The sequence below is a fragment of the Parasteatoda tepidariorum genome, chromosome 11 (genome assembly GCF_982258835.1).
Source record: "Parasteatoda tepidariorum strain Cologne lab strain chromosome 11, Ptep-v5.0, whole genome shotgun sequence".
NCBI classification, from domain to species: Eukaryota; Metazoa; Arthropoda; class Arachnida; order Araneae; family Theridiidae; genus Parasteatoda; species Parasteatoda tepidariorum.
Genome location: NC_141765.1, coordinates 3,964,407 through 3,987,760, shown reverse-complemented (window position 1 = coordinate 3,987,760; position 23,354 = coordinate 3,964,407). Strand labels below are relative to the sequence as shown.

Sequence of the window (23,354 nt, the reverse complement as noted above, 5' to 3'; positions counted from 1 at the left end):
TGGTAAAGATGGTAAAATTTGATAATTTTATCAACAGTATTAATCCGTGCTGTGGTTTCCGCATGGACTTTTGCACCACAGCAACGTTAATACAAGAAACCATACCATGGCATGAAAACGATTTTCGGTTAAATTTAATTTTCTGTTTTTTATTTTTTACTAAATATGTGGTAATAAGAATTATAATTTCAAAAATCAGAACTTCCGTTAAACCGTAACCGCATGAACGAAAAAATTACCGAATGAAAGTTTTTTTTTTAAAAAATGCAGTATATTTCGGCTTTATTAACCAGATGTATGAAATTTTTTTACTAGAATTGTCATTACTATACAGTACGGTAGTTTTATCAGAATTTTTTTCCATATATAGATAATCCCGATGATCTAACTGTTAAATCGAATTTTTAATCCTAAGCCTGAAAACCAGCCGTTGGATCAATTGCATAGCGAGTAAGTTGGGACAAAACTTTTAATCTCTCCAATTTGCACTTAAAATAAGTAATTCCATATTTTTTTTATCCACAGTATGAGATAAATTAGGAATCATCAATTTGCGCATCTCTGGTCAAGTCCTGTAGAATTATTTCATTTGGTTTAAAACAATAGTCCGATCAGGAAATGAAAAAAGTATCAGAAGTATATTGGGTGATAATTAGCAGTAAATACCCGTGAATGATTTTTTTTTTATGATATGATTGATGTTTGTTATGGAATTGTTTGTTATGATTTGTTATGGAATTGTTTAGCGTTTTATCAAGGCTGAAATTATGAAACACTGAACAAGAAAAGAAAATTGAAATTTTTCTAAGAACAAAAAATTGAAAACAAGAAAATATTTTGTCTGATCAGTATTTGGATAGAGTTTTAAAAACTGCAATTACACACAATTTGCGTGCGCTATAAAAAGACTCGGTATTACGGTAGAAAGCATCGGCACTCAGGATGCCAGTATTTTTACCGTAAAATGCATTTTTACCGAACATGTTATGGAAGAAAAAAATCTGATATACCATAATTTTTACAGTAATAATTTCCCTGAAATCATTGAATCAATCAAATTAAATAAATATTACTGTAAAAATTAAGGGAATATTTTTTGTGATTAAAGTGGATTTTGCGGTAAAATGGATTTTATGGATGATGCACCCAAATTGCTTTATACCGTAGTTTTATTCTAAATTTTTCACAGTTCAGAAATTCAAAAAAAAATGTTATGAAAGTCAAAAATAAATGTCCCATTTTAAGTTTAATCAATTTTGTAATAATTCTGGTTATTTGAAGTATTAAATTCTCTAACAATCTGAGAACAGATATTTTTTAGAGTGTAAAAAATTATTTGCTGATTTGTGTTTATATTGATGCTTTAGTTACGCAAATACAGTCAAACTGAAATTGCATTTATGCCCCTTTAGTAGAACTCCTGAGGTCTTCTGCAGGGGGCATCGAGGAAAATTTCTAAATTTCATCTGTTGAAAGTGTGTCCAAATATTTATATTCAAATATTGCATTCGTATATTTGTATTCATAAATTTCAAAACATAAGAATGTAGTATAATATACTATTGAAAGCACTAATGAAGGAAACTTCAAATGAATTAATTGAAGCGTAATTAGTTTGAAATTTATTAATCGAAAAAAAAAAGAAAATTATGCGACATTAAAATAAAAAGTATTCTTTATTTAAATTATTTTTAGCTTATTGAAATAAATCAACGTTTAAAAAAAACCCGAGTAGGTTAAAGTTTGTAAGTAAAATTCAAAATATTCTAAAACTTTAGAAATTAAAAGTTCTGCTTGAAATATATACGTTTGCTATTCAAAGAATAAGGATTTTCAAAAAAAACTAAAACAGAATTTAGGAAAAGTCTACAAAATTTTTCAGATCCCGTGGACTCGGAAATTTTGATACAGTTGCGTCCCACTCATACATTATTATTTCAATTTTCTTAATTTAATTAAAGATTCGCAAACTATACATTATTTTTCTTTTTTAGTATTATACTTTTATGCATTAATCAGATGAATATGAGAAAATTAATTTATGTATAACCAAAATACTTTTTTATGTGTTTAACTCTATATAACTAAATTGATTTTTAAAATACTTGACAAAGTCTAACTTATTATTTATGTTATTTTGTTTTAAAGATTTCAAATATAATTTTCTTATTTCTAAAATGCATTCCTAAGATTCCAAATTGTTCTTCAGAATTTGAAAATATTCTCACCATTTTTCTAATTTTAAAGACACGCGTTGACAGGGTGAAATGAGTGCAGAAGTGCTTTATTTGATAACGCAGAATTCGAAATAATCTTTTAAACTGTCAAATAAACGACTGTCATGAAAACGAAGTGACATCATGAATTTTGTTATTTAGCTAGACAGCTGTCAGTCTGTATCACGTCAACTTCAAGTCGTTTCTATCGACTGCCTCTATTTTGTCGATTCTGAGTTATGCTTCTTAGTTTTATTCTGAAATATCTTTCTCTCATCAAACAGTTAAATAATTCTAAATTTTTCAAAATTCTTGTATTGTTGTTATCAAGTTATTTAAAAAGCTGCTTCCAATTTACATATTTTTCACATAACAGTGGCCAGACTAAAAGTAGTGAAATCACTGTACGTAATTTGTAGTGCTATTTTTTCATTAAAGTGTGATCAACAGTTTGTAACTACTTTTAACGGTAGCTTAGTAACGAAGCAATTAATTTATGGGCAGAAATTTCGGCAGTCAATGGATGCAATGAAAATTCCCCTGTTAACAAGACTTACGGATCACATGTAACTAATATTTAAACTAGTCATAATAGTTAATTTTTCACTTTGCATAAAAATGCAAATGTACACATTGATGCTATTTCAAAGAAAGGAAACATATTTTCAATGCACTTTATTTCTTGGAGGAAAGTTTGTAGTGCTATTTTTTCATTAAAATGTGATCAACAGTTCTTCCTGGTAACTACTTTTAACGGTAAAGAAGCAATTAATTTATGGGTAGAAATTTTGGCCGTCAATGGATGCAATGAAAATTCCCCTGTTATCAAGACTTACGGATCACATGTAACTAATATTTAAACTAGTCATAATAGTTAATTTTTCACTTTGCTCACATGCAAATGTACACATTGATGCTATTTCAAAGGAAGGAAGTATATTTTCAATGCACTTTATTTCTTGGAGGAGAGTTTGTAGTGCTATTTTTTCATTAAAGTGTGATCAACAGTTCTTCCTGGTAACTACTTTTAACGGTAAAGAAGCAATTAATTTATGGGTAGAAATTTTGGCCGTCAATGGATGCAATGAAAATTCCCCTGTTATCAAGAATTACGGATCACATGTAACTAATATTTAAACTAGTCATAATAGTTAATTTTTCACTTTGCTCACATGCAAATGTACACATTGATGCTATTTCAAAGGAAGGAAACATATTTTCAATGCACTTTATTTCTTGGAGGAGAGTTTGTAGTGCTATTTTTTCATTAAAGTGTGATCAACAGTTCTTCCTGGTAACTACTTTTAACGGTAAAGAAGCAATTAATTTATGGGTAGAAATTTTGGCCGTCAATGGATGCAATGAAAATTCCCCTGTTATCAAGAATTACGGATCACATGTAACTAATATTTAAACTAGTCATAATAGTTAATTTTTCACTTTGCTCACATGCAAATGTACACATTGATGCTATTTCAAAGGAAGGAAACATATTTTCAATGCACTTTATTTCTTGGAGGAGAGTTTGTAGTGCTATTTTTTCATTAAAGTGTGATCAACAGTTCTTCCTGGTAACTACTTTTAACGGTAAAGAAGCAATTAATTTATGGGTAGAAATTTTGGCCGTCAATGGATGCAATGAAAATTCCCCTGTTATCAAGAATTACGGATCACATGTAACTAATATTTAAACTAGTCATAATAGTTAATTTTTCACTTTGCTCACATGCAAATGTACACATTGATGCTATTTCAAAGGAAGGAAACATATTTTCAATGCACTTTATTTCTTGGAGGAGAGTTTGTAGTGCTATTTTTTCATTAAAGTGTGATCAACAGTTCTTCCTGGTAACTACTTTTAACGGTAAAGAAGCAATTAATTTATGGGTAGAAATTTTGGCCGTCAATGGATGCAATGAAAATTCCCCTGTTATCAAGAATTACGGATCACATGTAACTAATATTTAAACTAGTCATAATAGTTAATTTTTCACTTTGCTCACATGCAAATGTACACATTGATGCTATTTCAAAGGAAGGAAACATATTTTCAATGCACTTTATTTCTTGGAGGAGAGTTTGTAGTGCTATTTTTTCATTAAAGTGTGATCAACAGTTCTTCCTGGTAACTACTTTTAACGGTAAAGAAGCAATTAATTTATGGGTAGAAATTTTGGCCGTCAATGGATGCAATGAAAATTCCCCTGTTATCAAGAATTACGGATCACATGTAACTAATATTTAAACTAGTCATAATAGTTAATTTTTCACTTTGCTCACATGCAAATGTACACATTGATGCTATTTCAAAGGAAGGAAACATATTTTCAATGCACTTTATTTCTTGGAGGAGAGTTTGTAGTGCTATTTTTTCATTAAAGTGTGATCAACAGTTCTTCCTGGTAACTACTTTTAACGGTAAAGAAGCAATTAATTTATGGGTAGAAATTTTGGCCGTCAATGGATGCAATGAAAATTCCCCTGTTATCAAGAATTACGGATCACATGTAACTAATATTTAAACTAGTCATAATAGTTAATTTTTCACTTTGCTCACATGCAAATGTACACATTGATGCTATTTCAAAGGAAGGAAACATATTTTCAATGCACTTTATTTCTTGGAGGAGAGTTTGTAGTGCTATTTTTTCATTAAAGTGTGATCAACAGTTCTTCCTGGTAACTACTTTTAACGGTAAAGAAGCAATTAATTTATGGGTAGAAATTTTGGCCGTCAATGGATGCAATGAAAATTCCCCTGTTATCAAGAATTACGGATCACATGTAACTAATATTTAAACTAGTCATAATAGTTAATTTTTCACTTTGCTCACATGCAAATGTACACATTGATGCTATTTCAAAGGAAGGAAACATATTTTCAATGCACTTTATTTCTTGGAGGAGAGTTTGTAGTGCTATTTTTTCATTAAAGTGTGATCAACAGTTCTTCCTGGTAACTACTTTTAACGGTAAAGAAGCAATTAATTTATGGGTAGAAATTTTGGCCGTCAATGGATGCAATGAAAATTCCCCTGTTATCAAGAATTACGGATCACATGTAACTAATATTTAAACTAGTCATAATAGTTAATTTTTCACTTTGCTCACATGCAAATGTACACATTGATGCTATTTCAAAGGAAGGAAACATATTTTCAATGCACTTTATTTCTTGGAGGAGAGTTTGTAGTGCTATTTTTTCATTAAAGTGTGATCAACAGTTCTTCCTGGTAACTACTTTTAACGGTAAAGAAGCAATTAATTTATGGGTAGAAATTTTGGCCGTCAATGGATGCAATGAAAATTCCCCTGTTATCAAGAATTACGGATCACATGTAACTAATATTTAAACTAGTCATAATAGTTAATTTTTCACTTTGCTCACATGCAAATGTACACATTGATCATATTTCAAAGGAAGGAAACATATTTTCAATGCACTTTATTTCTTGGAGGAGAGTTTGTAGTGCTATTTTTTCATTAAAGTGTGATCAACAGTTCTTCCTGGTAACTACTTTTAACGGTAAAGAAGCAATTAATTTATGGGTAGAAATTTTGGCCGTCAATGGATGCAATGAAAATTCCCCTGTTATCAAGAATTACGGATCACATGTAACTAATATTTAAACTAGTCATAATAGTTAATTTTTCACTTTGCTCACATGCAAATGTACACATTGATGCTATTTCAAAGGAAGGAAACATATTTTCAATGCACTTTATTTCTTGGAGGAGAGTTTGTAGTGCTATTTTTTCATTAAAGTGTGATCAACAGTTCTTCCTGGTAACTACTTTTAACGGTAAAGAAGCAATTAATTTATGGGTAGAAATTTTGGCCGTCAATGGATGCAATGAAAATTCCCCTGTTATCAAGAATTACGGATCACATGTAACTAATATTTAAACTAGTCATAATAGTTAATTTTTCACTTTGCTCACATGCAAATGTACACATTGATGCTATTTCAAAGGAAGGAAACATATTTTCAATGCACTTTATTTCTTGGAGGAGAGTTTGTAGTGCTATTTTTTCATTAAAGTGTGATCAACAGTTCTTCCTGGTAACTACTTTTAACGGTAAAGAAGCAATTAATTTATGGGTAGAAATTTTGGCCGTCAATGGATGCAATGAAAATTCCCCTGTTATCAAGAATTACGGATCACATGTAACTAATATTTAAACTAGTCATAATAGTTAATTTTTCACTTTGCTCACATGCAAATGTACACATTGATGCTATTTCAAAGGAAGGAAACATATTTTCAATGCACTTTATTTCTTGGAGGAGAGTTTGTAGTGCTATTTTTTCATTAAAGTGTGATCAACAGTTCTTCCTGGTAACTACTTTTAACGGTAAAGAAGCAATTAATTTATGGGTAGAAATTTTGGCCGTCAATGGATGCAATGAAAATTCCCCTGTTATCAAGAATTACGGATCACATGTAACTAATATTTAAACTAGTCATAATAGTTAATTTTTCACTTTGCTCACATGCAAATGTACACATTGATGCTATTTCAAAGGAAGGAAACATATTTTCAATGCACTTTATTTCTTGGAGGAGAGTTTGTAGTGCTATTTTTTCATTAAAGTGTGATCAACAGTTCTTCCTGGTAACTACTTTTAACGGTAAAGAAGCAATTAATTTATGGGTAGAAATTTTGGCCGTCAATGGATGCAATGAAAATTCCCCTGTTATCAAGAATTACGGATCACATGTAACTAATATTTAAACTAGTCATAATACTTAATTTTTCACTTTGCTCACATGCAAATGTACACATTGATGCTATTTCAAAGGAAGGAAACATATTTTCAATGCACTTTATTTCTTAAAGGAAAGAGAATTAAACAGTTAACAAAACTGCAAGCATTTGATAATTTCCTCGCATTTCTTAAATTCAATATTTGCTGTCGAGAAAGGCACAAAAATTTGAAAATTAAATGAACAAATTTGAAAATAAATGAAAGTATCATACTTAAAAACAATTTAATTTAAAATATTCAGAAATATATTCAAAAAGTTCTCTAAGACCCCTATATAACCCACTAAATACCCATCTGCGAGCATCCTTAAATAACATTACAAACTATTTTTCACCTCAGTTTCATTTGTGGGCATCATAGATTTTCTCTGAGTGAAATTACGTTACTTGTTTAAAAGAGCGCGAAAGATGGTTTGACATGAATACTTCTCCTGAATTAGAATGATGGTGCTTAATTATATTTGTAGAAGAATTTATTGAGCTTCATAAAGTGATCATGCATTAAAACAACACCTTATTATATGATTGCTTTTAACTAAAACAAATGAAAGGGATTTCATTACCAACACAAATTTCCTGGAAACAATTCATTTTTTAACAATAACGTGCATTTTTGAAGAAAAAAAATGAGTGGAAAAAATTTATAAATACAACATATTTAAATTTTTTTAAGCCCTTTTTCAAAAATATTTAAAACTTCATAAAAGAACTTAAGCTGTTTTTAGATTCTTTTAGAAATATTTAACTAGATACCTTTCCGTAATGTATTGCATTTGTGTTTATTGAAATTAGAAGTTAGATAAATTTAGATCTGAAAATGTGAACAAAAATTCCACTGCATTATATCACGCTAAATTACAATAGCATTTTCTCAAAATATGAATTCAGTGTACCTCTTTCGCAGACACTACTAAAGATATAATCTTGAAATTTTTAAACTTTTACCTACAGATTAAATATATTGACATGACTTGAGATAATTCATAAATTTCTAAACTGTTAAAACGTCATTTTTACTGTACTGTTAAGTAAATATGCTTTCAAAAAATTTGTGATTTTAATGATCTTATCTAAGTATAAGTAAAAAAGTGCATTTAATCTTCATACAAAAATTTCAAGCTTTTATGTTTTTGAGAAAAGTTACACAAAACCAGGAATTTTAACGCTGTCAGACTTAATTAATTATTTTCTTCGCATACGGTGAATTAAAACCACGATGATCATTAACAAATATAATATTATTAAAAAGAATGTCACTAAAATCCAAAAACTGCTTAATCACGATATATTGAAACGATATATTATAAAAGGAGCTAAATAAATCAGACAATACAGTCATCAATATATTTAATACTCTTCGTCAAATTTGAAGTAGGGGTTATCAATTACTGTTTAAGGAAAAAATAACAATATAGTTATCAAAATCCAGCGAAATTAAAAATTTCAAAGTAAGCAATATTAATCGATGGAACTTAAAGGTGTTTCAAATTTACAATCAAATTTCACTACCCTTTTTTCAAATCCGTTCTGTAATCAAACATGTTTTTTGCCCCTTTACTCTTTCATAGTTAGAAAGGTTTTAATAAAGTTTTTCTCGCATAAATATGGATTTGCTACCTACGAAAATATTGTGAGTATTTTCTTAAATTCATTTTCACAAAGACTTTAGTCATATATCATGAATTTCGGAACTTGAGTTCTAATCTGCATAAAATCCTGCTATTAGATCTAAATTACTTGAAAGAAATTTGCAAGCAAAATCTCATTATCACAAGACATGAAGGCTGTCATTAGATCAGTTAAATTGCCTGAAATATAAAATATTTTACGCTTTAAATTCTTTATAAAATCATTGTATTTTTTAACCTTATAAAATAAGCGTTTTCTGATGTAAAATCTTGAATTTGTTTAACCTGATATTCTGTTATTTCAAGAATTCGAATTACCTAATACAAAGTTATTTTAAATTTTTTGTTTTCAAATTCATGCTTCTAGGAAGGAAAGTATGGCCTTTTTTGGAAAGCGAAAAGTCGATTTTTCTTCCTCAAAAGAAGTTTTTTCACTAGTAATTTCCATGACTTACGGTACGCTTGTGTAAAAATATGGCTATTCAAAATTTTAAATTGATATTAAATAAATTTTAGAAGTTTGTATTTATAACTACTATTATTATTTGATGCTAGAAACAATTAAATTCTTCCATTATTATTTATTTTCTAAGTAGAATTTTCCTTCACCAAAAGAAGTTTTCTCATTAGTAAATTCTATGTTTTCTGGCACACTTGTGCAAAAATGCGCTTATTCAAAAAATTTTAATGAAATTACACACACCTTAGATACTTTTATTTGAAATTACTATAATTATTGGGTAACAATTTAAAATTCAAAAATTTTTATTTTTGAACACATTATATATATATATATATATATATATATATATATATATTATTTTTGAAGTGGAATGGGCTCTGGTTCGTAAAGAACCACCCCAAATGAATGCAGGTGATACGTGTATACTTTAAAATTATGTAAGGTTGTATGAATGAAGGATAAAACCTATAAACGGTTTTCTATTCCTGTATGCAGGCTCTGATTTTTAAATAAGTCATCCTATGAAAGATGGATATGTGTATTCTGTAAAATTATGTAAGGATTTATGAATGAAGGATAAAGTCTATAAACGGCTTTCTATCCAATTGTACAGACTGACTTTTAAATTAATTTCCCTATGAATGATTTTTTTTAGTCTGCTAATTTAATCAATCCGTTAAACATTTTTATTATTATTTCAATTTTATTAAATTTTTACTAATTTTTTCTCATAGATGGCAGCACTAATATTTTACTTAAAAAATTTTTTCTTCATCTTCGATCAAATATATATATTTTTTTTAATTTTATTTTATTCGAATCAAGCTATAAGCACAACTTCCAATATTTTACATCTTCGCGATATTTGTTAACTGTTTTATTATTGTACTTTTAAACCTAAACTGCGTTTTAATTCACTCCGGTAAGTTTGATTTCCTTTTACATTTTTCTTTTATTTCATGATTTTTTACAACATAAGGTTTTTTGCGATATCGACACATATAAAGAATAATTTTTATCTTAGGATAATTGTTCTTTATTCAGAAATATCGCATTTATAGCAATAGATGTGTCTTGATAACAACTATTTGCTTTTGCCATTCTTGTTTCTCTACCATTTAGTTTTTTACTTTATTCATGTTTTTCATGTTAATTTGTGTGTGTATATATATATATATATATATATATATATATATATATATATATATATATATATATATATAAAAATATATATATAAAATATAATATATATATATATATATATATATATATGCAAAAAAATGTCCGAAAATGGATGTGCAAAAGGTAATATTATATTGGATAATTTAAAGAAGATGACTATAAATAAGTTTAGAAAATAAATATTCATTTAAGAAAAAAATATAAAATAAAAAAGAGAAAGAAACATGAATTGCCTGTTTTACGCATAATTTTAGCCACGGATTTGCCCGAAATGGATTTTCACATGGAAAAGTTATATAAATTAGCAAAGAAATCTTTTTAGCAAATAATTTTGGGGTAATTAGTAATTTTTGAATGTATTGGCCAACTCTATCAAGGTTTCACCGCATCAATAGAATTCACTGCATATTTGAACACATTAATCAGGAAAAAGCACTTTTAGAACATCTTTCAAACTTAGGTAAATATTTTTAAGAAAACATGAGCATTAGAAGACACAGTCAAGTACAAAAGCAATTAACTGACATTTTTAACGAAAAATAGATTATCAAATAAATTAGTTGAAAGAGAATCGAAATATAGCTGACAGAAACTTCCGAGAATTTTTTCTCGGAATGTTTACTTTCAGCTATACTATATATTATATATTTTAAGGGGAGCTAATGTAAAATAAATAAGAATTGTTTTTATTAATACAGGGTTAGCTGATAGTTGCGCACATGAAAGTTTGATGGTCAATAGAAATGTTAATTTAAGAATTTAAATAACAGTAAAGTGTCAGAGAGATTAATTAAAATATTGACTTTTATTTTTAAAATACAGACTTAAGATTGAATAGCATCCTTACTTTTCCTTAATTATTTAAACATAAAGCATAATCATTAAGGGGACATTACTTATTTAAACCATAAACATAATCATTAGCTTCTTCTCGGACTTAGGGGTCGGGGAGGCTAGATGTTTTACAGATGTAACTTTTCAGGTGATATCTTCGAATTCAGATTTTTTAATGATAAATTGATTTTAAAAACTCTGAGTTCCTACAATGTAAATTTACAACCACTATTATAAATTTATCACCCGTGGCAACTTTGCAAAATAACTGTTGTCTATTGAAAACTTTTATATAAAACTAATTTAATAAAATATACCACGTGCTATATGCAAATGGGCAATATCACATTATGGATCACAATTTATATCATATTTTTTGGATTTATTAGTTTAATTTTTTTTAAAATTATTCAAAAAAGAAAAATGAAAAATGGAATCAAATTTTATAACCATTTTTGTAAACAGCCATTTTGAGCTATGTCCAGATTTAAAAGTTCATCGACGCTGTTCGTCGCAAATCAACACTTTGAAGCATAAAAGTTGACAAATGAAGTGCAAGAGATTACCGATATCGATTGAAATGCATTCGAAACAATCTGTCATCGATTCAAAGGAAGTTAAATTGCTGAATCGTTAAACTTTTATGTGACCCTTTATTTTTAAAATTCTCTATACTAAGGAAAAATAGGCATCCTAATTGCAATGAATATAAATTTCTTTTGAAGTTTTTATTTTCAGAAAAAGAGTTTTTTTTTATTTTTCGATATTTTATCAAGCACATTGTTTGTCTTAATTTTCTTCATTAACTAGATAAAAACTGCGGGGGAAATTGATTATTTTCACTATTTTAATAAAGAAAGTTTTATCCTAAGAGATATTATCACCTATTGCAGCAATAGACGAGAAATAAATGTATATATATATATATATATATATATATATATATGGGTCATTCTCACGAAAACTGTCATTTTTCAGTTCATAAAATCCCAAAAAAGTAAAGTGAATAAAAAGCTCTGAAACTTTTTATATTAATAGAAATATGTAATGGCATTATAAAGAAAGTATATATCCTATAAATTATACTTAATATTTAAATTAATTAATTTTTTAAATAATTAATTTATAATTAATTAATTTATAATAATTAATTAATTTAATAAATAAATTAATTAATTTAATAAATTAATTTATTAATTTTTTAATTTATTTTTCAAATTAATTATTAAGTAAATTAATTATTTTCACTATTTAAAAAGTGAGGGAATGACACAAATAGTGAGGGAATGGTATTTTATTTTAATACATGTTTTTATCTAAGTTACATCTACCTAAAGTTTGAAAATGATAACATACTAAGTATATCTAATATTTATTATAATTTAGTCTTATATATTTAATAGTTTTTACAGGTTTGGGAAATAAAATTGGCTGGCACGATTGAACAAAGAAAAATTTGATAATATACTCATCTTGAATCATTCCCTCACTTCAGCGTCATTCCCTCACTTTATACACTAGTGAGGGAATGACGAATTCAATAAAATTTAAAAATAACAGTTAGGCCTAATTAATTTCTGAAGTCAATCGCATACAATTATATTCATACAAGAAAGCAACATATAATTATCCACTTTCTCGATGAAGTTGTATTTTATTTTACTCTAAAAAATGACATGAGGGAATGACGAATGTAAAAAATTTTACCTGGTTTGATTCATTCAAATTTATTCCACAGCAAAGCTTCTTAAAGTTGAAGATGGAAACATACTGCAATTTTGTTCTATGATGCCAGTTGTTAACTTCTGAAGTTTTTATTAAAATATTTTTATTCTAAGAAGATTGCAGGTGATAAGAACATTGTTGTGAGGGAATGACGCGAAACACTGGGGACAAAGTTTAAAATAGTGCTGTGTTAATATTTTTATCAGAAATTAAATTTAAAATTGATTTCCTGAATTCTATATTTCAGTATTCTGAAATAAAAAACACGAATTTGTAAAAAAAAAAAAAAATTTATTTCAGAAACAATTTTTTTCTTTTTTTAAATCAGCAGTGGGGACAAGTGAGGGAATGACATATTGGTATATTTTAATTACCTAAAATAAATAAAAAATAAAAATTGATAATTTTATTTTTATTCTTTTGTTAGCTTGCATTCTGAAGGACACTTTCCCTGAATTTTGTTTCTTCGTAAGTTGTAAAACAAACATAAAATATACTGGGGACATGAAAATGACTGTTTTTGTGAGAATGACCCATATACAGTTAGTCAATAAAGTCTGCGTACGAACTGATTATTAAATTAAAAAAGCACTTTAAATATCAAAGAAACATTTTAATCAGAATGATTTTTTCCTGTAATAGCTATAATTGTAAGCTACTGTAAAGAGCAAAAATAAAATTGCAATATTTTAAAAAACTTTTTCAAAAATAAATTTTTACGAAAAAAACACAGCAATACACTACAATAAAGTCTGCGTACACTTAAGAAAAAAATTAAAAATAAACGTTTTTAACGTTATTTTAATATTTTGTTGCGTACGCTTTATTTTTTAAAACAGCTTGCAGACGTCTAGGCATTGACTGGACTAGTTTCTGTGTATCATATGACATAAATTTCGCCCATTCTTCCTGCAATTTGCATATTAACTAATTTTGGGAAGTAATATTGTGTTTTCGAATTCGTTTGTCCAATTTTCAATCGGGTTAAGGTCTGGTGACTGTGAATGAGTTAGTAATTGTCGCGGAGTGTGATGGAGAAGATATTCCTTCACAATTTTAGCAGCATGTTTAGGGTCGTTGTCTTGTAGGAAAGTAAAGGTATTAGAAAGGTTTAAGTTTCGAGCACTTTCTGGTAGATTTTTCTTCAAAATATCCAAATAAACATACCTGCCCATGACTTTATCAATAATATGCAAATTTCCAACTCCATTCGAAGACATACACCCCCATACCATCACCCCACCAGTTCCATGTTTATCAGTTGGATTTAAATTTCTCAGATTCAGTTTTGTTCCCGGTTTTCTCCATACAATAGGGTGGCCATTGATTTTAAATATTGTAAATTTATTTTCATCTGACCAAATTACACTGTTCCAATAATCTGCCGAGGAGTTCAAATAAGTTTTTGCAAAGGCAATTCTTTTCATTCGATTCGTCTTAGAAATGTATGACTTAGACCTAGATTTGCGTCCGTGATAATTTGCCTTTCGCAGTACTTTTCTTACAGTTTCAGGGGAAATTTCCTAATTGCTTGCTAAAAAAACATATTTTGTAATACTTGCAGCAGAAAGTTTAGGATTTTGTTTAATTCGCAAAAGAATTTCTGTTTCTTCTCTCTGAGTAAGCTTCTTGGGTCTTCCACATCTTGGTTTTACAGCTTGATTTCCAGTATCAAGGTAGTTCTGAATAACTCTTTGCGCACTAGAATGAGACCTCCCAACTTTTTTACCTATATAGCGAAGAGTTTTACCTTCATCTCTCAATTTTATAATTAACTGTCTTGTAGCTAAAGGAATTTCCTTATTAAGTGACATTTTCGTCAAAGAAAATAGCACTAACAACTTCTTATTAACCGGAAAATAGATTTGAAGCTCAATGACCTTGAAAGTGTAATCTGATTTGCATTCTCAAGTTTGAAGTTTGAAATTAAGATAAGAAATTCCCCGCCCCTTCTGGCTTGTACGCAAACTTTATTGGCCTTGATTTTTGTCCAATTATCTTTTAAAAATTAGTGTGCATAAATTATTGAGTATGAAAATATTTTTGTCAAATAATTTTAAAGTTACTAACTGACGTTAAGGATTTAAAATAATAAAATTTTAAAAAACCGTTTTATTGGCCCTTTAAATTCGAGTTTGATATTACTTTTGTCAATGTACGCAGACTTTTTAGACTAACTGTATATATATATATATATATATATATATATATATATATATATATATATATATATATATATATATATATATATATATATATATATATATATATATATATATATGATATAAACAAAGAATATAAATCAATATAAAAATAATGAAAAGTGTTCTAACTCGCCAGCAACCAATATCACCATATACCTTTTGAATTAGGATGTTTTTTGGTTTTGCTTATTCTTGACTTGGTCAATTTTTGTATTGACTTTTTAGCAACGTGGCGAACAGGAAAGGCTGTAGGCCATGTTACTATTGTTTAGACTCTATACCCTATGCTATCAACTAAAACTCGAGAGCATGAAAATTATTTAAAATCTGACACCAAAAAGTTTAATCTGAAGTCATAGCAGGTCCAGGTCTAAAGATTCTATGTAAAATCTTAATTATCAGGTGATACTATACAGTTTTATTGTATTCATGTGACTGAAACCGGCTTGCAATTGTTTGCGTTAGTGTATCAGTTGGTTAAATTGACGATATACAATATAAATTTGACGAAATTAGAAGACATATTATATAAATATAGAATTATATCAAGCATTATATTAGTATATCATAATAATTGGATCAAATTATTAGATGCACTGTAGTTTTTTAATAATTACATGAGCTTATATGCAATACTTTTATATTTAAACATATGTAGGGTAAACTAACCACTTAAGCTTCGCTTACCTTTTTATATATCTTAATAATTTCAAAATTCGTAATTTTAGTTAAATGACAGAGTCAACATATTTGTTACTAACTGAAAATTATGCAAAAAAATTGTAGAGAACTTACATAATATTGTCTTACAGTTTTGGAGGTTCAAATAGCAAGTAGTAAGAAGACCAAGTGAAGGAACAGTTCTTACCAGTGAAGGAACACAAAATTTCCCAGTAAAGGAACACTTAATTTTGGTTATTTTTTAATGCTCTTTATGAATTTATATGCCATACAAATATCTCAAAACAAGTCTATTCTTGAAATTATAACCTACAAATACTTGGAAAATGTTAGCTTTTTTTTTGTAATCATGAATTGAAAAGTAAAGTGTCAACATATTAACCTGTTAACCCCTAACTTAAATTAAAATTGAAATTTTGTTAAAAACTTTTAAAATTATGTTCTAAGCAATTAAATTAATTATAATATGCAATTAAACTCCGCATCATTAATTTAGGATCCGAGATAATTACTGTCCTATAAATAAGACGCTGGGCGGATATGGAAGTTTTTGAACTCTTCGTACTTCTCCTTTGTTTTTAGTTACTTGATTACGTTTCTGTTCCCAAACAATTGAACTTTAATATTTAATGCAAAATAAAATTAAACACATTTAAATTTGACATTTTTTATTAAGTTTAAACATTATTCACACTATTTATGGTAATTTGGAAAGAATCCCATTTCATGCAAAATGATTTTTCCGAACAATTATGCATTTGACATCGTTTTTCTTTTTTATCGATATTATGGCCAACGTCTAACAGTGTCTATTACCTTCACTCGAGATGAAATTATGTAACTTGGTTTTTCCAGTGTTGCCTTTTCTTAGATAGGCTATTGCAGTACGTCTCCTTATTTCTTTGATACTCTTTTTTTCTGCATTTACTGTGTTGTGCAGGTATTTACACCAGCCATGTCTAAAATTCGGGTAAACATTTTTCAATACCATTTTTTTCCACGGATTCTTATGGTATGTTTCTCTAAGAGCCAATCATGAGAATCTACATGATTGGCTCTGTTTTGTTGTTCTACATGATTAAATCTGTTTTTGTTATAATTGTTTACGAGACATGGCTGCTCGATTTTATTTTGTTCAGCTTTTCCTTTCTCGCGCCTTGAAACAGATGTTAGTGGCCCTATTATGTCAAAATTTGTCGCAAGTGTAACGCATTTGTTATCATTCCATTTTACCGCAGTAATTTTATTTTTCACGTCAAAGTAGAAATCATGTGAACCGCGGCTAGTCTTTTTGAAAGTAGAATCAATTTCAAGGGGACAATGCTCTTTTCTGTCAATTCTTATTGTTCCTGTTGCTCGAAATCCACTCTTTCTTAGGTCAACTAACAAATTAAAGGAATTAAAAAAATTATCAAAGTAAACTATATGACTATTGGGATCAGTAACTGGTTGAAGCTTTTTTTTTTTTACAACTCGAGTTCCCAAGGGCTCTTTTGAAAGAACCACGGTAGAAGCAGCATCGACAACTTCCTTGCCGCAATACAAATCAAAATTATAGCAGTAGCCAATGTTCCCACATAATGCCCATATCTTATACCCAAACCTTATGGGTTTACCTTTAATGAACGCATGAAGTAATGATGACCGTAATATCGAATTATCATTTCATCAATAGATAGATGCTTGTCAAAAATTCCCCATTTCTGAAAATTTGCGTTGATTTCTGTGATTAATTTTCGAATTTTAAAATCTCTGTCATTTGTTCGGTACTTAGTTTCATTATTATGAGCAAAATGAATCACATATTTTATTTCTAAGTATCTGTTTTTTGCTATAGGAACCATTAAATCTTCATCTGACCAATAGTCACGTTCACTTGATAGTGTATGATATCCAGATAAAATCAAAAAATCGAGACATGTTTTTTATTCTTCAGTTGTTAAGGAAAAATTTGCTTTTTTTCTCATTGCTTAGCATATTTTTCTGTTTCTATTAAAATGCGCTCCAAATATGTCCGAGACAAAATTTCTACAAAAACTTATACGGGCGATAGACCTTCTAAAGTGCCTACAGCTTTTTCATAGTTTATTTTTAAGGCATTACTTTTATCAGAAAAATTATAATTTGGCGGAACTTTTTTCCAATCTGCTATTAACTCTTTTTTACCTTTCTTACGTGTATTTGATCCTGATTCCGAGCAACTTCGATTTTTACTTTTGTTTGATAAATCATTCTCTCTATGATCATCATAGTTTTCATAAGGTACAGAAATTCCAATACTATTTACAACGTCTCTTACAGATAGGTCTAGAGTTTTAGTGTCTTCTTCATCTGTTAATTCATCTACTTCAGGTGGCAAAGCAATCATTTCGGACTATAATTCTTCCGAAAATAGATATTCTACCGCTTCTTCGGCAATTTTAAAAACTTTTTTCAGCGACATCTTGAGCACCTATGAAATAAACTAAATATCAGAAAATTTAACGAATCCGCCCAGCGTCCTATTTTTAGGACAGTAGTTTAAATTTGTAATTAAAACTAATAAAAGTAAAAATAATTTTAAAACGTTATAAGATATCTGTTAATAGAATATCTGAAATATAAAATTTGAAAAAAATATTTAAACTTACCTTTAAAACCTTTTCGTACGATTACAATGATATTCAGCAAGAAAAAAATCATGAAAATGGCGAAGTTTACGTGTCTGCAGCTGGCTGAAAAATGCTTCCATCCGGTCCAAACCGGTTTAAGTAAGTAGGGTGAAACCATTACTCTTTAGGGGGTAGAAAAAGAAGGCGAAACGTTGAATAGCTTTATTTATAATGGTGAAAATGAACTATCCTATAACTATGACGCAGGGCGGAAATTGGCTAACACATACTGTTCATTCACTGGGAAAGCTGTGCCCAGTAAAGGAACATGCCTGTTGTTTTTTGTATTTTTAACATACTTTTGATGCAAAACATCACTAAAGGTACAAGAAAATTAAACTTTTTCTTTCATTTTCATTAACTTAGAAAAAACCCAGAAAAGGAACACTTGTTCCTTCACTGGTTTTTCATCGTTTGGTGATCCAGTGAATAAACACCCCCTTATCTCAGTACTTGATTATGCTATGATGCTTAAAAAAAAAATTAAAAAAAACGTAACTTCAATAACTATATTTAGAATTCTCTTTTCACAGTGAGAAAAATAAAACTATTACATGCAATTAATTTCACTTCAAACATATAAATACAAACACCTACCTTTTGATTTTTTCAAAGAAACAAGATGTTGCAGAGATAATAAAAAATTCGAAATTTTTTCCAGAGAAGTTTATGTGACCAGGTATTCCAAAAAATTGCTAGATTACTTCCTATTGTTTGGCAGTAAGCTATTGTGAGCAATCAATCTAATGAAAAACCTTCAAATTCTTATTTTTAATCAATATATATGAAATTTTCCTTCACTGGTTGGCTTACCCTACATGTAATTGGTTTTTATTCAGCAGATTTTTTATATGCTTATATACTTCCGATTTGTATTTATTTTCAACGTATTGCATTACAATGTTAAAAAATTGATAGAGGAGCATAAACAAATGCAAACCGGTTTCATCCGATAAAAAACAATACAGCTGTATAGTATCACCTGATAATTATAATTTTACATAGAATCTTATAAAATAATGTATATAAATTGAATAGAAAATCTACATAACAGCGAAATCAATTACTTTCAGTACTGTCGACTGAAATTCTTTCACTCCTGATTTGTGGCATTATTTAAATGCAGAGCTTCATTTGTATGCAATGGGAGAACAATAAAATTTGTATTCGGGTAATCTTGTTTTATGGATATTTCTTACCTAAGTTATCGATTTTATGCCCCAATATTTCCTTAATAAACCCTCAACAATATACGTCAACTAGACAAACTGATTACGCAATTCAAGATAAAAACTATGTAAATCCTCGCGTTTTCGTGTTTTAGATGTGGCATGCTTTCTGTGAAAAGTATTTTATGATATTTTTTATGACAAAAGAACATGTTTTAGCTAAGAAGTTCAGATAGTTTTTTTCCTGTTCAAAATAATAAAGAGAAAATCCGAAAATATGTATAGTTAATTCCAGCAACTTAATGTTTTAATTTTTCATTATTTGGGAATTAAAAGTGGTTCGAATTTTAGAGCAATGAAGCATTTTATATTCTGATGTATAAAAAATTAAATATCGCTTAAAAAGAGCTTGATCGTATTCAAAAGTTTGACAAAGACCAAAAACTTAATTGCAAGCATTGTAGTTTTCGTGAAAATATATGCCAATAAAATTAATAAGTTAACTAGCAAAAATTGAATACGATCTTAATAATTAGTTTTAAATAATTTAATTTAAATAATTGAATACAATTTATTTGATTATAAAATATCCAAAACTTTTACAATTTGTCGAAATCTCAGGAGATTTTATATTAAAACACGGCAACCTAGTCCAGTAGTATTTGTCTGTAGTATAATATTGAAATATGTATGACATTTGTTTCATATAAAGCGATATATGACTAGGTTAATTGCTTGCAGGTGTGTTGTTTTTATGGTAAACTTAGACAGGATTTATTGAGTCATTATGTTTATTATTGTTTTCAAATTACCAATCAATAATATAATTAAATTTTGTTAACCTATTAATTTATTTTGTTTTACGATTAATTACTAGGAGGAATTACAATTTGTTATAAGAATATAATAATGAACTGGTATGTTAAAATATAAATAAACAAAAATGCAATTTTTTGCATCATGTTGTTTATTATGAATAATTTTTTAAAATACAATCAAAACTTATACGATTAAAAACACTTAATATTTTATTCATTCGAACAGTTTAAAATTTATTACTTGCAAAATAAATTTCTTGGCCTTTAAAACCTCTTAATATTTTCACAATTAACTCACAATAGGATTCAGGTTAGTTTTAAATACTATTCGCCAATTCGGGAAAATTTTAATATGTAACTTAATTGCATAAAAATATTCCTAGAAGAAGTTTCTTTTTATGAAAATTCTATAGAATTAAGTACTTACTTAAAATGAACGAGTGAAAATAACTCTACTTGAGTGCTATTTAACTCTTTCATCTAGAAAAAAGCGACCTTCTCTTCTTCAGATAAAATCACTCAAGTGAAAGAGTTATATGGAAAACACTCAAGTGAAAGAGTTATATGGAAAACACTCAAGTGAAAAGTTTTTTAATCAAACTTGAGTAATTTTCACTCGTGTTTGAGTGATTTTCAGTATTACTTGAGTGGATCATTTTCACTCAAACTTGAGTGATTTTAACTCGTGTTTGAGCGATTTTCAGTATTACTTGAGTGGATCGTTTTCCCTCAAACTTGAGTGATTTTCACTCGTGTTTGAGTGGTTTTAAGTATTACTTGATTGGGTCCTTTTAACTTGAATTTGTGTGAATTTCAATCATTTTTTATTCATAACTAGCATCATTTAAGTGAATATATTTCAATCATGATGTGCAGTATCATTCATTTATGATATTGCAAATTTCAAAGTTAATTTCATCAACATTCAGGTTTTTTCTTGTTTCTCCTTGAATGTAAATCCGTTTTCAGTTATCGAAATAAATTTTAAAAAAAGGAGTCTCTGCTGTCTCAATCATATGTATCATATGATTTAACCGTAGTGGTAATCCTTCGGTCACGAAATATTTCCCTTATGTATACTATTAAAAAACTATACCTATAACCTAAATAACTATACTATTAAAAACCTAGAGAAGTGGCACATTTACAGTTTTGCCCCTTCACATTTATAGGAAAATCTATTAAATATGCTTACACCAGGAAATCTTACTACACATTCTGAAGGGAACTTATTCTGAATCTGAATACTAAGTGAGAACTGGAATATAAGAACAAAATTAATTTTAATAAATTATATAAAATACAGGGAATCTATAAATGGAGTTTACTGGTCAGGTGGGTTAGCGAACAGCGTGCCTGACTGTGAAGCCAGTGGCGGCGGGATCGAATCCCGCTCTGGGCATGGATGTTTCCCTCTCTGTATGCGTTGTTGTCTGTTGTGTGCTGTATGTGGCTAATCCTATGAACGGCTATCGGTGACAGTATGGCGTGGGTAATGTTGCTCTCCTCCTAGACATAGGTTCACTGCTGTTAAAGAGAACAAAATGGAGTTATTTAGCACGTGGTAAAAAATAGCGTTAAAATAGCTTACATGCATTAATTCATATCAAATTTTATAATAATTACGAGTACAGATGAATATTGAAATTAGTATATGCATATATATACACCGAAGAGCCGTTACATTATGATACTATTTAATATTTTTGAATATAATATTTTCCACTTTTTCTTTGAATGATATATATTTATAATAAAATGCATCGAACATCTGAAGATACAGATTTGAATGAATGGATCTTGCAAATGTGAACTTTCATAAATTAAAGACAGTCAATTTTATAAATGGAAAGCAATTTAAATAACGGCAATTATAGACTGTGTGAACAGTAAATTATTTCGTAAATATATTTTATAAAAGAAGTATAGAATGATATGAAATTAATTATCCACAAATGTTTTGCACTGAAATTATACATCAAAAAAACTGAAACATGGATATAAATTTATTATATTAAAATAAAATGTTGAAACTTTAATATGAGATCTGAAAAAATTCTAAAACTCTTATCAGATATAATATATATTCCCACATGCTTTGACAAAGATTCTAGCATGGAATTAGATTTTTTAATATTCCATAATCATCCACATTTTACTCTTTCAATTTTAATAGTTTTTTTTGACAAATAATTTAAATGAATAGTGTTTTATTTAAAAACGCTGAAAAACAGCTAATTTCAATGGAATATGCATATAACATATTCTTAATAAAAGTTTTTTAAAAATACAAACAACAAGGTATATCTACTTACCAAAAAGTAAAACAGCCTCTTCTTCAGAAATACCGCTGTGAACTAAAAGTTGTTTTAATTCTTCTTAATTCAAAATATTAAGTGAAATATTCTCCAGAAACAAATTAAACGTAAAATAAAAGCGAAGACATAATCTATTTAGATTACGGAACATAGCAATTTCATTTAGATTTATTATCGTTTGCTTTTTAAAATAAAACGATAGAAATTCCAGCTTATAGCTCGCACGCAATTAAATAATAAATAAATCACTCGAGTTTGAGCTGAAAGCACTCAAATATTGCTTCAATAAATACCACTCAAGTTTGAGTAAACGCAAAGCGAGAATTTCGCTCAAATAAGAGTGTATTTCACTCAAGTTGAGTTAAAACAATTTCAATTTGAGTAGGGGAAATCACTCTTTCATTTTAAGAGAGTATAGTATTCATGAACATTATTCGAAAAATTTGATCTATTTCCCCTGTCAACACATAAGATAGACATTTGAAAAAATGCAGAAGTTTTGCTCCTTTTTTATTCTAGATTTATTCTTTTGACGAGGTCAACTTAGACGGGAGGTTAAATTACCGGAGTAGTCAACTTTATATGTTCTGTTCTATGTTAGACTACGAAACGGAAACTATGGATTAAGATTACAAGATATTCCAAAATTCAGTGGAAAAATTTGGAGATGTAATAAAAAGCATCAGGGAACATG

At 28.4% G+C, this 23,354-nt stretch overlaps 2 protein-coding genes and 1 long non-coding RNA gene across 4 annotated transcripts in view; 1 reads left to right on the top strand and 2 right to left on the bottom strand.

Moving 5' to 3' along the window:
• Positions 1-23,354, top strand: part of LOC107446622 (transient receptor potential-gamma protein-like) — a 341,741-nt gene that overhangs the window by 126,101 nt on the left and 192,286 nt on the right. The window lies entirely within an intron of this gene.
• Positions 16,356-18,404, bottom strand: LOC122270492 (uncharacterized). The gene is made up of 2 exons (XM_087155028.1): positions 18,335-18,404; positions 16,356-18,156 (listed from the first exon to the last, which is right to left on the bottom strand). The coding sequence occupies exon 2, from the start codon at positions 18,070-18,072 to the stop codon at positions 17,743-17,745; it is 330 nt and encodes a 109-aa protein (XP_087011154.1). The 5' UTR covers positions 18,073-18,156; positions 18,335-18,404; the 3' UTR covers positions 16,356-17,742.
• LOC147801188 (uncharacterized) overlaps positions 21,742-23,354 on the bottom strand; it is a 62,400-nt gene continuing 60,787 nt past the window's right edge. Inside the window, exon 3 of the long non-coding RNA XR_015430564.1 lies at positions 21,742-21,869. This is a non-coding gene — a long non-coding RNA (uncharacterized LOC147801188). The remainder of the gene's footprint in view (positions 21,870-23,354) is intronic.